The 13,522-nt window shown below is 35.4% G+C and overlaps 1 protein-coding gene across 42 annotated transcripts in view; it reads left to right on the top strand.

The window, feature by feature from the left end:
• Window positions 1-13,275, top strand: part of SGIP1 (SH3GL interacting endocytic adaptor 1) — a 211,336-nt gene extending 198,061 nt beyond the window's left edge. For all 42 annotated transcript variants that reach the window (XM_055117625.2, XM_055117627.2, XM_055117665.2 and 39 more), the window contains 5 exons: window positions 2,798-2,930; window positions 7,837-8,039; window positions 9,166-9,230; window positions 9,781-9,945; window positions 11,260-13,275. In XM_055117625.2, the coding sequence (XP_054973600.1) occupies window positions 2,798-2,930; window positions 7,837-8,039; window positions 9,166-9,230; window positions 9,781-9,945; window positions 11,260-11,282 (589 nt within the window). In that variant the 3' untranslated portion in view covers window positions 11,283-13,275. The remainder of the gene's footprint in view (window positions 1-2,797; window positions 2,931-7,836; window positions 8,040-9,165; window positions 9,231-9,780; window positions 9,946-11,259) is intronic.
• Window positions 13,276-13,522: the final 247 nt, after the last annotated feature.

The raw sequence follows: 13,522 nt of genomic DNA, 5'->3' as shown, positions 1-13,522 counted from the left end.
CCATACCCCCACCAACCAGCCCCAAACTAGTAGCTTGGTGTAAAAGTAATTGCAGTTTCTACCATTACTTTTAAATGACAAAGACCGCAATTCCTTTTGTGCCAGCGTAATAAATTCTGTCCCCTTGTTATTCTCTCTAAAGGTACCCTGTTCTTTTCCTTTGTAGCACTTACTACAGTTAATAATGACATATCTATTTGTGTTTCGTCATTCATCCATCTCCCCCACAAGACTGTGCAAACGGTGAGGGAATGGAAAAAGTCTCTTAATTCGAATTCTTGCTTCAGTTTCCCTCCATGTTTTGGTTGTGCACGTTGAGCCAGTTTATTTTTCAAGGTTCCTCCATCTGAAATTAGGAATTATGTGCCAATATCTTGCCAGTTTGTTTGTAAATATGACTGGTGTCATAGTTACAGCTTTTGTTGCATTTTTAGGCAGTTATGTTGCCAAGTTCTTAGGCATATGTGCAAAAGTTGTATACATATATTAACATACTGGTCTTATACATAGAATCAAATATCACTCAAAGTGGTTTTGCTTAACAAAATATTATATAGACCCTTAAATTATTATTTGCAAAAGTAAAAAAAAAGAAATAAAATATATCCCATTAATTTGGATCTTATGAACTCTAAATACTTGATCACTGTAACAGGGCTGTGATGAGTGACCCTTTAGTCATCTATAGACTCTTTAGTTTCGTTATGCAGTGCCACTCCACTACCTCAACCACCACAACCATCCCCAGTTTTTTAAAAAGGCGTTGTTGACCAAGCATGATTCTAGATTGCAGTACCAGCCTTTAGTGTCTATCATCAGCCAATTGTTTCCTTAATGTTTACTGAAGAAGACTTCATATGTCACCATGGCCCCTGGAGACATTTCGGTTTGCAATCCCTATGACAGGGGCCAAATTGAAATTTACATCTACTTCTTTCCTGTGAAAAAAATTTGCTTGTAAAAAATATGCGGGAACAATTGTCAACTCAAGTATGAGACTGAAGAATGCTCAAGGCTTCTTGAGCATTTAAGAATTCCATCTCTGTGTAAGCATTTGATTGGCAAAGCTTTCTTGAATATTTATTAAAGCAGGTTCTCTAAGAAATTATCACAGACCTATGACAGCTTATTTTGCTATTAATCTCAGCAAATGTATTTCTTTAAAATAACATTATATAATTGAGGGTTTCCCAATTATTCAAATCTACTTAGTACAAATTAATGACATGTTGCTAGATATTAATTCTGAATCTCTATTTTGGCATGGTGTGAAAGTGTTATTTGTAGAACTGATATGGGCTGGAATCTGGCTCTGTTTCTTATTAGCTGCATGACCTTAAGCAAATTATTTAATTTCACTGACCCTCTGTTACTCTTACCTCCTGCCTGCTTGTATAGCAACAGCTCTGGGAGCTTGGGTAACTTAGATGCTTTTCAATTTAAAAAAAACTCAGATAGCCCTTATCAGCATCCCTAGCTCAACTGAAAAGGGACAAAGTCTTAAGGACCGGGTGTATTTTCCACCCCCTTCCTCCATTTCCAGGGCCAAAGAGCTTTGCCTCATCCTCAATAACCTTATATCCAGGGACAGCAAAACCACACTGGTCACACTCTGACTTGGCCACTCTTTCCTAACAGATCAGTGACAGTTTTAAGGCCCTGGTGTTTTTTACTCAGCTTTCTTGATTTATGAGACTTCTGGAGGCTGAATCATAGCAACTTACTTTTGACCTGTCTTTTCACTTTTTCACTGAATCAGCCTTCTCTCTTCTCAACCACTAATTTTCTCTTTTTATAACAAGTTTGCTCATCTTTAAAAACAAAGACAATAATTCTTCCTTTGCAGGGTAGATTTTAATGAAATAGTTTATAATGCCTAGCATATAATAGGTGATTAAGAAATTATAACTACTGTTATTGCACTATATAGGATATTCTGAAAGTGAAGTGTCAGCAAATGTGTGTGACAAGTAACTGAATCACTTATGGCCTCAGCTTCCTCATTATATGGGAAATGAGTTATATGTTTGTACACTCTTGCCTGATTCTTTTTATCATTGAGATGAGCATTTGCAAGATAGATTGGGTAAGTGGTCTGTATACAGGCCTCTGAGCAAAGCTAAGACTCTCATAGGGATATAAAACTTCTTAGCTTATACAGACTCTGCTCTTCTTCTGTATTATAACTACCAAAATTATCATTTAAACTCCAGGATCATCTTATAAGTGAAGGGAAATCTTTGATGATTTAAATGCTCATGGATGAAATATTATGAATGCTGAAAAGGCAGCATGGTAATTTTAGTATCACTCTTTTCTGCTTAGTTGGTGATAAAGACCATGTTTACATTTGGCCAAATATTTCACTGGATAATTTCTGAGAAACTACTGGTCAAAGTAATTCAAAAGTAAATAAATGTATTCAGTTCCTTAATTGCCTTAACTGACTAATTTAGACAAAGCTGGTTCCGTAGAAAGGGATATTAAGTTTGAGTTAATAAATAATTCACTCTTTAAAGCTCCCAATTATCATCGCAATTAGTTAATATTACTGAGCACTCACTGAGATTGATAGCAACACAGTAGCTCCTCCTCGTGGATGTTAATCTACCAACACAATAGCATTCAGAACTGTATTTGTATGAAAACCACACTACTGTTAATAGATTCATAATAATCTCTACAAATTGTCAGAAGATGGCTGTACATATCAGACGACAATTTGCTAAGATGCTTCGTGTAGGGTTTATATTTGTTTTAAGATGCTACTCAATCATTTTTCTTCCCAAATGAACAGTGATAATACACAAAATGATGCCAATACCAAGGAATTCTGGGTAAACATGCCAAATTTGATGACTCACCTAAAGAAAGTGTCTGAACAAAAACCCCAGGCTACATATTATAACGTTGACATGCTCAAATATCAGGTAAGCCTGTTTACATGATCGGTATCTCTTCCACATGACATATTTGTTTTCTAAAGTACCTACTATTGAATAAAAGTAACTAAAGTAACACTTCTTTTAACAGCGTTTAAAAGCTATAACTCATTTCTTTAAATGGAAACTTTAAAAGACAACTTGGGGACTACTGACAAAAATATTCATACATATTCTTATTAGTTTAAGCTTACAAGTAAAACATTTTATCACAAAATTAGAGAAATGTGCCACAAAAAAGAAGTTGCAGAACATGATACTAATTAAGATTATAAGTTTATATTGATAAACAAGATGATTATAATTTTGTTAAGAACATTACTATACTAAAACCTCTTATTTTAAATGATTCAATGTACACAATCTGCTTTTGTTTTTCTAGTAAGATAGTCCTATGAAAGAATTCTAATAAAATCTAACATTAAGAAATAGTTCAATAATAAAGGAATGTTTGATACTTACAATATATGAGAACTTTCTTTTTGTATCTAGAATTGCCCTTACATCAGATTATTATTGACATAGTAAATAAGCCTGATTCATACCAGGATCCTGATAGTGCCTGAGTCTCTCATTGGTTCCCAGCCACTTGACTGCCTAGATTTTTTTGTTTTGTTTTGTTTTGTTTTGAGACAGAGTCTCACCCTATCACCCAGGCTGGAGTGCAGTGGCACAATCTTGGCTCACTGCAACGTCCACCTCCTGTGTTCAAGCGATTCTCCTGCCTCAGCCTCCTGAGTAGCTAGGAATACAGGCGTGCACCACCAAGCCCTGCTAATTTTTTGTATTTTTAATAGAGACGGGGTTTCACCCTGTTGGCTATACTGGTCTGGAACTCCTGACCTCAGGTGATCCGCCCGCATCAGCCTCCCAAAGTGCTGGGATTACAGGCATGAGCCACCACACCAGCTGACTCCCTAGATTTTTTTAAACTTTTTTATTTTTTAAATTGACAGGTACAATTGTATGTCTGTATTAGGTACAACATGATATTTTGAATATATGTACATTATGGAATGACTAAACTAACATATGTATTACCTCACATAGTTATTTTTGTGATGAGAACACTTTCCATTCACTTTAGCGTTTTTCAGGAATACAGTATATGGTTATTACCTATAGTCACCACCTTATGCAATCAATCTCTTGAATTTATTCCTGTCATCTAACTGAAATTTTGTGTCTTTTGACCAACATCTCTCTAAACAAACCCCCACCCCACCCCACCACCACTACCTCAGCCTCTGGTAACCACCATTCTACTCTCTAATTCTATAAGATCAACTTTTATTTTTATGTTTATTTTATTTTATTTTATTTTATTTAGTTTAGTTTTTTGAGATGAAGTCTCGCTCTGTTGCCCAAGCTGGAGTGCAGTGGCACGATCTCGGCTAATAGCAACATCCACCTCCTGGGTTCAAGTGATTCTCCTGCCTCAGCCTCCCAAGTAGCTAGGATTACAGGCATGCACCATCATCCTGGCTAATTTTTGTATTTTCGATAGAGACAGGGTTTCACCATGTTGGCCAGGCTGGTCTTGAACTCCCAGCCTCAGGTGATCCCCGTTCCTTGGCCTCCCAAAGTGCCACTGTGCCCAGCCAAGATCAACTTTTAAATATTCCACATAAGAGTGAGATCGTGTGGTATTGGTCTTTCTGTGCCTGGCTCATTTCATTTACCACGTTTTTAATGCATTATAATTTTTGATTAAATATGTTCAGATTATTTTTCTTCAAATGAAGGAAGTTGTACTTTAATAAAAATCAGGACATCTCAAACTTGACTGTATTTCTCAATCAAATGCTGGTTCTGAATTGATGCTAAAAAGAAATATATGTGTATACATATTTAAATAATATAAATATTTATTTATAATATTTACATATACAATCTAGATATATATAAAACCTATACAATCTATAATATATAAAATAACACATTATATTCATAAATATAAATATTTATACAAATATTTTAAATATAAATATTTATACAAATATTTTAAATATAAATATTTATATAGTTTAAAATATTGTATAAAATATGCAAATATATAAATATGATATATTATATGTGAATATAATATGATATATGTGAATATAATATATAATATATGTGAATATATTATATTATATGTGAATATAATATATTGTATCTTATATGTAAATATAGGTAGATATCATTATTAAATATACATATATGTATTTTTGGGGGTGTTAGGACCTAGCAGATATATATATTAAATGTACTTTTTGAATTTTATTTAATTGGTTTAGAATGCCACCCAGGTATCTGTACTTTGTATAAGTTTCTCAAGGGAGTCTATGCATCCTCTGCTTTGGAAAACATTTATTTAAATTGTTGTAAGAAAACCATTTAAAGTGAAATATCTATAAAATGGTGTATTTTCCAGAAATGCAAAAGAATATAATTTTTTCTTGTGAGAATAGTATATACTCTTCGAACATTATGGATAATACTGAAAAAATATATAATATGGCATAAATTCATCACTTACAAATTAAAATATAATAGAAAACACATTTTATTTAACTTTTTCCCAAAATATTTAAACATGCTTAGTGACTGCTTTATGCTTTGGGAGAAATGAAAGGAAATAAGAAAGGAAAACTCTAAATGTAATTTTTTCTCTGAATGAGAAGTTAAATTTCGAGGCAGAAGTTAAATTTCATGTATGGTTTGCATCCCCAAAGTGTGAAAATAAGTTGGCACTTCTTTCCCTTCGTGGACTCTAATTATATACACTGCATGTACATCTTCACTTCAGATAAAAAATTTTTTTAAATTATTAAATCCTGTAGAGTTTTTTTCATTTCCGTATTTGTTATTAAGTAAATCTAGAAATTAGAATTCACCTATTGCAGTATGAGCTTTGTGTAAAGTATTAAAATGTAGGCAAGGGCTGGGCACGGTGGCTCATGTCTGTAATCCTAACACTTTGGGAGGCTGAGGCAGGAGGATCACTTGAGCCCAGGAGTTCGAGACTAGCCTGGGCAACATAATGAGACCCCATCTCTTCTTTTTTAAAATAAATAAATAAAGTGTAGGCAAGATACTGAATTCTAGAATTAAGTCAGCTTTCTACTGGCCACTGACCTCAAGTGCTTAATATCCCAGAACTTCAGTTTCCTCATCTACAAATAAGGGTGATAATGATATCTGCCTATTTTATAGGTTGCTATAAGAAGCTAATAATAGCCTAATATATTCCAAAGTACTTTGTGAAATGTCAACAGTCCTAGACTTGCTGCTTTATTTTAACGTGTTCTCTGAGGAATCCCTTTTGCTGTTGTTTAGCTGTGTTCTTGTTGTTGTTTTTCAACAATGCAAGGAATTGGGTGGAGAAGCACAACTAGCATTTTGTGGAAATTGCCCTTAAATCGCAGCATGTTTAGTTTCTGGCCCGATAGCATCCCCCCAGAAATTGGGACGATCAAAAACACATTTTCATATATCCACAAAGCACCTCCCCAGGTAGAGGAACTATAATCAGGTTGAGAACTACTGCTGAGGACAGAGTCCAGAAAAAGGGGTGGGGGAGGGGGGATTCTGCTCTGCTTTTGATCTGCTTTAGTTAATAGATTTCTTAATAAATATTTGCCTGCAGAAAGCATTATGCTGCCAATAATATTTAAAGTTTAAAAACTATAATGATTAACTAGCTTAAATTGTCATCAAAAGCCATATCTGTCATTTTATAAAAGAATCCATTTGGGGGCTTGTTTCTGCCACAACCACTCCTGCCTTGAGAGTTCAGTCTACCTTCAGGACCCTTCTCCATGGTGATCATCTGTGCAGGCATTTCCTAGACAGTTGTTTATATCCTTCAAAATCAGCAAAGCTCATCACACTCCATGAATAAAAATCCAAGGGCATAGACACCACTCATCTGATCCCTGCAATGTGCATGTACTCGTGAGAGGTGACTTTCTTAAACACCTTTTCACCACCATAATGAACGATCGAGAAATTCCAACACTGTGAATTTTTCACTGTGGACCCAGAATTCACATCAATATTATTGTCTTTAGATAAATGTTTGTTGATTCTTCAAACCTGGCTTTTTCTTGGTCAAGCTCACAGCTGATTCTAATTAGTATCGACAGTAGATTCTAGCACTGTAGCACTTCCAGCTAAAGGAATCCCAAAGGAAGTAAAAACTAGAAATAACTTCCAGTTACTCCCTTTGGGATTTGCCAAAGCAAGGCCTTGAAACCAGGTGTGAAATCCCAAAGGAGTAATAATAACCTACCCTAGTCTAACTCACTGGTTTGTTGTTGAAGAGCAAATATGGTAAGAATATTAATAGGTGACATTTATCAAAATGTAATTCCTAGTGTGTGCTAGGCATCCTGCTGAGTGTTTCACAAAAGAACACCTCCTTCAATCTTCCTGACAACCCTATGGGTAAATATTATTGTTGTAATTCCCATTTAGCGGATGAGGAAACTACAGAAGCTCAGAGAGGTTCTGAGCTAGGGACTTGTCCAAGATCACTCAGCTTGTAAGTAGAGTTTCAGAATCAGAACTCACACCTGGGACTGTCTAGCTTCCTGGCCTCAGCTCCTGGCCAGCATGCTATTCCACCTCCTTAACTGACATGAAGTGTACTGAAAACTCCAAAGTGCCACCGAGACTCTAATAGCTGCTTTCGTGTTTTTAGTCTGTAACAGTTTACTTGAAGCACCCAGCTCTCTCACAGCACGCTTCACGGTGCCTCTCACTCACGGTTGCTTGTGAGCAGCATAAACAACATATGACATTTTGTTTGATGTCTAAGAACATCCCTGTAGGAGAAAATCATAGCTTCTGGTTTTGTTTCAGATTAATGGTCCAGACTTAAATATTCTCTTTCCTGTCGTTCGGCAAGGTGTCTGCCCAGGGCATTCAGTCCACACCTCTGAACCTGGCAGTGAATTGGCGATGTGAGCCTTCAAGCACTGACCTGCGCATAGATTACAAATATAATACAGATGCAATGACGACTGCTGTGGCCCTCAACAATGTGCAGTTCCTGGTCCCCATCGATGGAGGAGTCACCAAGCTCCAGGCAGTGCTCCCACCAGCAGTCTGGTATGAAGCCTCCTGTTCTCTCCACCAAAGGGCTCCTCTGGGTCAAGAGGTCACAGACTCCTTAGCACTTGTGTGTCCTGTAGGAGGAGATGACAGCAGGCCTGTGTATTAGGGTTCAGGGCAGGAAACAGAAACCACTGGTAGCTATTTTAAGCAAAAACTAATTCAACAGGGACTTCAATGCTTACACAATGGTGGAAGTGCTAAAGGAACAGGCTGGATCTCCAAAAATGCCTCCCAGAGCTCTGCAGAACTGGCCTGCCACAATCCCGGGAAGGAGAGAAAGTAGAAGGCTACCAGTAGAACCACTGAATTCAGGAAGCCACAGCTGTAATTCTGATCCTAGGACCAGCAAGCTCCTATTGGTACCTCCTTAAGTGCTTCTTGGCACCCACAAACTAGAGGCTAGAGTGGACTCCTGTTGTTAGAAGATCCCAACATCTGAGTTAGATTGCTGATCAGAGGAAAACAGTCAAGAAAGCTGCAGGAGAATGGCCTCTGCCTCCCTTCTGTCTTCTAAATCTCAAACCGTGCATGCAATTGGTAAACCTAATTTGTACCTAGGACCCTAACTGCAAAGGCCTCTGAGAAATGCAGTGTTTCATTTTGTAGCCTCTGAACTATAAAAAGGCACACTAGAGAAGGTATGGGACTAGAAACTGAATAGATACATTGTGCCTATATCATCTATTATAAAGGACTTGTTCTAGAAAGAGCATTTCACTTTTTCCATACGACTGTCACAAGCAAAAAGTGGAATTTGTTTTAAAAATGAATGTCAGCCAGATCATGACCCCAATTTAAATTACCTTAATTAATTGATTAACACTCCTATGTATCTTCCCATGTATCTGTCTTAGCAGATTTATTTTTAAAAAAATTTAATTCTACTTTGTCCTCTCAGTGTTCATCTCATGGTGTTCTGGCTAGTTACAATAAGGACAGAGAAAAAAGAGATTTATGTATGTCTGGGAGGGGAGAGAGAGAGACAGGGAATTTTTAAATTGTAGTGAAACTATTCAAGCTCTATTTTTAAAAATTAATACTATCCAGGAAAATAAAACATGGCATCCACTAAACAAAAACTCTTGGATATGCAAAAACCTTTTACCTAATTTATTTTTAGGAATGCTGAACAACAGAGAATATTGTGGAAGATTCCTGATATCTCTCAGAAGTCAGAAAATGGAGGTAATGGAATCACAAGTTTATTTTATTTAACATGTAAAGCTAAAATGGCTTTAGGTATTTGCCAACTATTACCCAAAACATGTAGCAATAAAAACAAGCAGAATATTTCACTCCATTTTTGCATTTACTTATTTCAATTAATAAAAGCAAATAATTCTTCAATTAATTCTCTTTTTCCCCTTTTCTACAGACTCCATATCAAACAAACTATCATTTAGGCCTCTTAAGGAGGCATGTTTCCATCCTGTGTCAGATTCCACGCTCCCTGATTAGATATTTTTCACTCTCCTCAGATATTAATCATAGGTTGGAAAATACAAGGGCTTCCAAGTAGCACGTCTTCAAATTTTAAGGTACCATCTCATGGAAGTACACTTTTACCAGTGTGCAAACAGAATTGCTCATAATATTCAATGATAAACTCATTTAATCACCATTTTGTCAAAGAATGGTGTCTGATTTTGTACGTTAACTTTTGAATGCAACCTCCAAAATTATATCCGAAATATTATGTTGACTGTTACCTTGTAATAATGTGTTTTTTTTTTAGGGGTGGGTTCTTTGTTGGCAAGATTTCAGTTATCTGAAGGCCCAAGCAAACCTTCTCCATTGGTTGTGCAGTTCACAAGTGAAGGAAGCACCCTTTCTGGCTGTGACATTGAACTTGTTGGAGCAGGGTATCGATTTTCACTCATCAAGAAAAGGTTTGCTGCAGGTAAATGAATATCTTGATTTTTTCATTTGCGAAAATAATGTTGCCTTGGCTACTCTTAAGAGGAATAGGTTGTGATTTTCTCATCTTTTTCCTCCACCTCTTTCCCACTCCCAACCCCCATCCCAATTAGAAAACAAACCAATTATTGAATGAAGTAGAAATAGGACAATGCACTAGAAATCAGAAGTCAGGAGGCTCTGACTTCTAACTCTGTTTCTTAAGTGGGGCTAGTTGTTCCCATTATATAGATGTATATACTGAGGTTAATGGAGTAAATCCTTCTTTTATTATATTGACGAACAAGACAAATACTTTTTGCCTTTTATTTTTATTTATTTTTTTTTTTTGGTGAGACGGAGTCTCTCTCTGTTGCCCAGGCTGGACTGCAGTGGCGCGATCTCTGCTCACTGCAAGCTCTGCCTCCCGGGTTCACGCCATTCTCCTGCCTCAGCCTCCCGAGTAGCTGGGACTACAGGCGCCCACCACCACGCATGGCTAATTTTTTGTATTTTAGTAGAGACAGGGTTTCACCGTGTTAGCCAGGATGGTCTTGAACTCCTGAGCTCGTGATCCGCCCACCTCGGCCTCCTAAAGTACTAGGATTATAGGCGGTGAGCCACCGCACCCAGCCTTGCCTTTTAATTTATCTCCCACCTGAAAACTTTTTGTTCTCTGACAGGACTTCACAGAGTTTAGACTTGTCAGGTTTAGCTGAGATCTGGGAGAATCTATTTTTCACTTTAATAACAAACTCAAAGAATCTAGGCCACAGATCAAAACTGGTCACCCATAAGCTGAAGGTAGCCATGAGACAGGTTTTATTTGGCACAAACAATGGGGTTTTATTTTGTTTTTCAATTGGGGGAGAGGAACTCTCTAATACTAGAGTGATTATACTTTTCAGTGATTTGCTGGGATAAATCCTGGTTTTTTTATGTCTATTGTACTGATGTAATTATTAATTATAACCTTTTCGCTCTCAAAAATGATCCAAATTGGAATATAAGTTATATGAGCACCCTTTCTAACATAAGTTGGATTCTCACATCCAGAAATAAATCTCCCAATCTATTCTAGGCAAACCCCAAACCTCTGCAAATTGTTGATCTATGGAAATGTGAAAAGGCAACTAGCTGATCTGAAAAACTGAAAATTGATTTGGAAACTTTATGTATCTTTTATTCGTATTGTACCTCTGAAGTATGCAGTATCTGGCTCCTAGGGGTAGGGAAGGAGGAATAGAAATGTTACCCATATAATAATTACATTATTGAACTACCAGATAACCTGCTGACATGTTGTTTTGTTTTGCAGGAAAATACTTGGCAGATAACTAATGAAATCTTATGCAAGGATTTGGAGGATTCATATAATGGAGAACTGATGTATGAGAAACAGGTTTTAATTTTGGTTTGATGAAAACAAACCAATATCTGCACTTGGGATATATCAGGTGGAAAGTCAATGACTTTCATCTGTGATTTCCCTCACACACTACCATGATGACCAGTCCTACAGTATTTACTTCTAGGTGTAATATTGTTAATGGTTTTAAAATGTAATTATTGTATTTGTAAATTGTACTCTCATTCCAGTAAGGCAGTTAGACACTTGAGTTTTAGCATTTTACCATTCCTGAAATGGATGTAATTTAAACTGTGGTATGTAAATTTAATAGTAGTATTGTTGAATGGCACAATGCTTACAGAGGTAGATTGCATTTTGTCAATATATAAAATTTAAATATAATATTGATAGCTGTCATAAAGGGGGTGCCACATATTAAAGAAACTTAAGTGGAACCAGAAGAAAAAGAAACAAACTTACTTTTCTTCAATCCTTAGTATGTTTTACTCTAGTGCTAAATAAAAATTCTATCTTCCAATGTTTAGTGGGTTAAATTGAGAAACTATTTCAGAAAAAAATTCTAAGGTTACAGCATATTCAAAGAAAAGCATTAGTTACCACTTTTTAAAAAGCTTTTTTTTCAAACTGCAAATTTCATAAAAATGCAAACTGTGTAAACAGGGCCTCTTATTTTTATAACTTGTGTAAAAAGGGAAAGCAATTCATATTTAAAATTTAAGTATATTAAATTATAATCAAGAGTAAAGAAGATGTTGAAGTCTTAACTACTTGCCCCTCTCTACAGTTTTGCAAATGTGGGGATTGCTGAATAATCAGTCAGACTAAAACCAAAATTGTGATTTTAAGATTTCAAGACTTTCCATAGTTGAACTGGTTAAGAATTTTTGCTTAATTACTCTGAATAGATGATCTTACTCATCCAGTATGGGGGAGTGATACCTTGCGTCTGCCTCTTTACCCACAGGAATCAAAACGCTGAGACTGAGAATTTTAGGGAAAAAAAAGTCCCCTGTTTAGATCCAGAAGGAGAGTTTTAATCATTGTTTATATCATTTGAGAATGAAAAAATAAGCTTTATAAATGAAATTCTATTCACATTACTGGGTAATAAATTTCCTTTCGGATGATTAGGATTCATTGTATAAAACTGTAAATCTTTGCCATTCTTGGAGAAGCAAAAGGAGAGTTATCAAAAATGTATGTCATTTCATCGTTGCAAGGTATAATAAAAACTGTAATTATTCAATCTGGCCCTGCCATATGAACATTTAGAAAGACAAACTTCTTTGGGAGTCTCAGTTGTAAAACCTTCCCTCATTAAGATCTGAAAATGTTAGTCTTCCTTTAAGTCATAGAACTTATTTAAACATAAACCAATTTCTATTACAGGTTATGCTATTAAATAGCTGTAATTATTAAGTTATTATTTTTATAATTAGTTGTTAAATTTCATTTTACACCCACTCAAATTTAACAAAGAATCTTTAGCCCCTTTAAATTTTAGAATTAAATTAAATTTTTAAAGTCTTACTTCTAAAATGAGATTGTGACTGGAAATTGTTTATAGTGAAACTTTTTAAATTAATCTTTGTACTCCTCTATCAGTGCTTGCTACCAAGAGAATGTCCAAAATGATTTGTTTTACCATGGGAAAATTCTTACTATTCAACAAACTCTCAGTTGGCCCCCTACAGCAGTCTGGTGTTGAAGTTTCTTTGAACGAACTAATTAATATACTCATTTCATGTAAAGGTATCCAATTTGATTTTGAAACCAAAATAGAAAATGCAAAACTCTAAATTCCATGAAACATGAAATTTATGACACCAAAATCAATGGAGAGTAAGCAGCAGCAAACTGAGAATTACCCAGCATATGAATATAACAATGTGTTTTTAAGTAATCAATTCATTTAAAAAATTGAATATTAATACAAAGCATATTAAAAACGTGTAAATATTACTGGTTCTCATGTCTTTGTATTTATATTTTATTTTGTTTTATTTTGTATAGATCTAGAATGAATTAGTAATTAAACACAAGGGTTTTTTCCCAAAAAATTATTTTACTGATTTTTGAAAATTTAATTAAAAACATAGATTACAGTAATCTCTAACATTATTCAAATCTTTCTAGGGACTAAATTAGAAACTATGAAGAAATCCTAGAATCTCTTAACTGGTCTTTATGGAACAGAATGGGAGTCAAC

This window comes from Pan paniscus, chromosome 1 (genome assembly GCF_029289425.2).
Source record: "Pan paniscus chromosome 1, NHGRI_mPanPan1-v2.0_pri, whole genome shotgun sequence".
Taxonomy (NCBI): Eukaryota; Metazoa; Chordata; class Mammalia; order Primates; family Hominidae; genus Pan; species Pan paniscus.
Note: the sequence above shows the minus strand (reverse complement) of the source record. Positions and strands in the feature narration are given on the sequence as shown.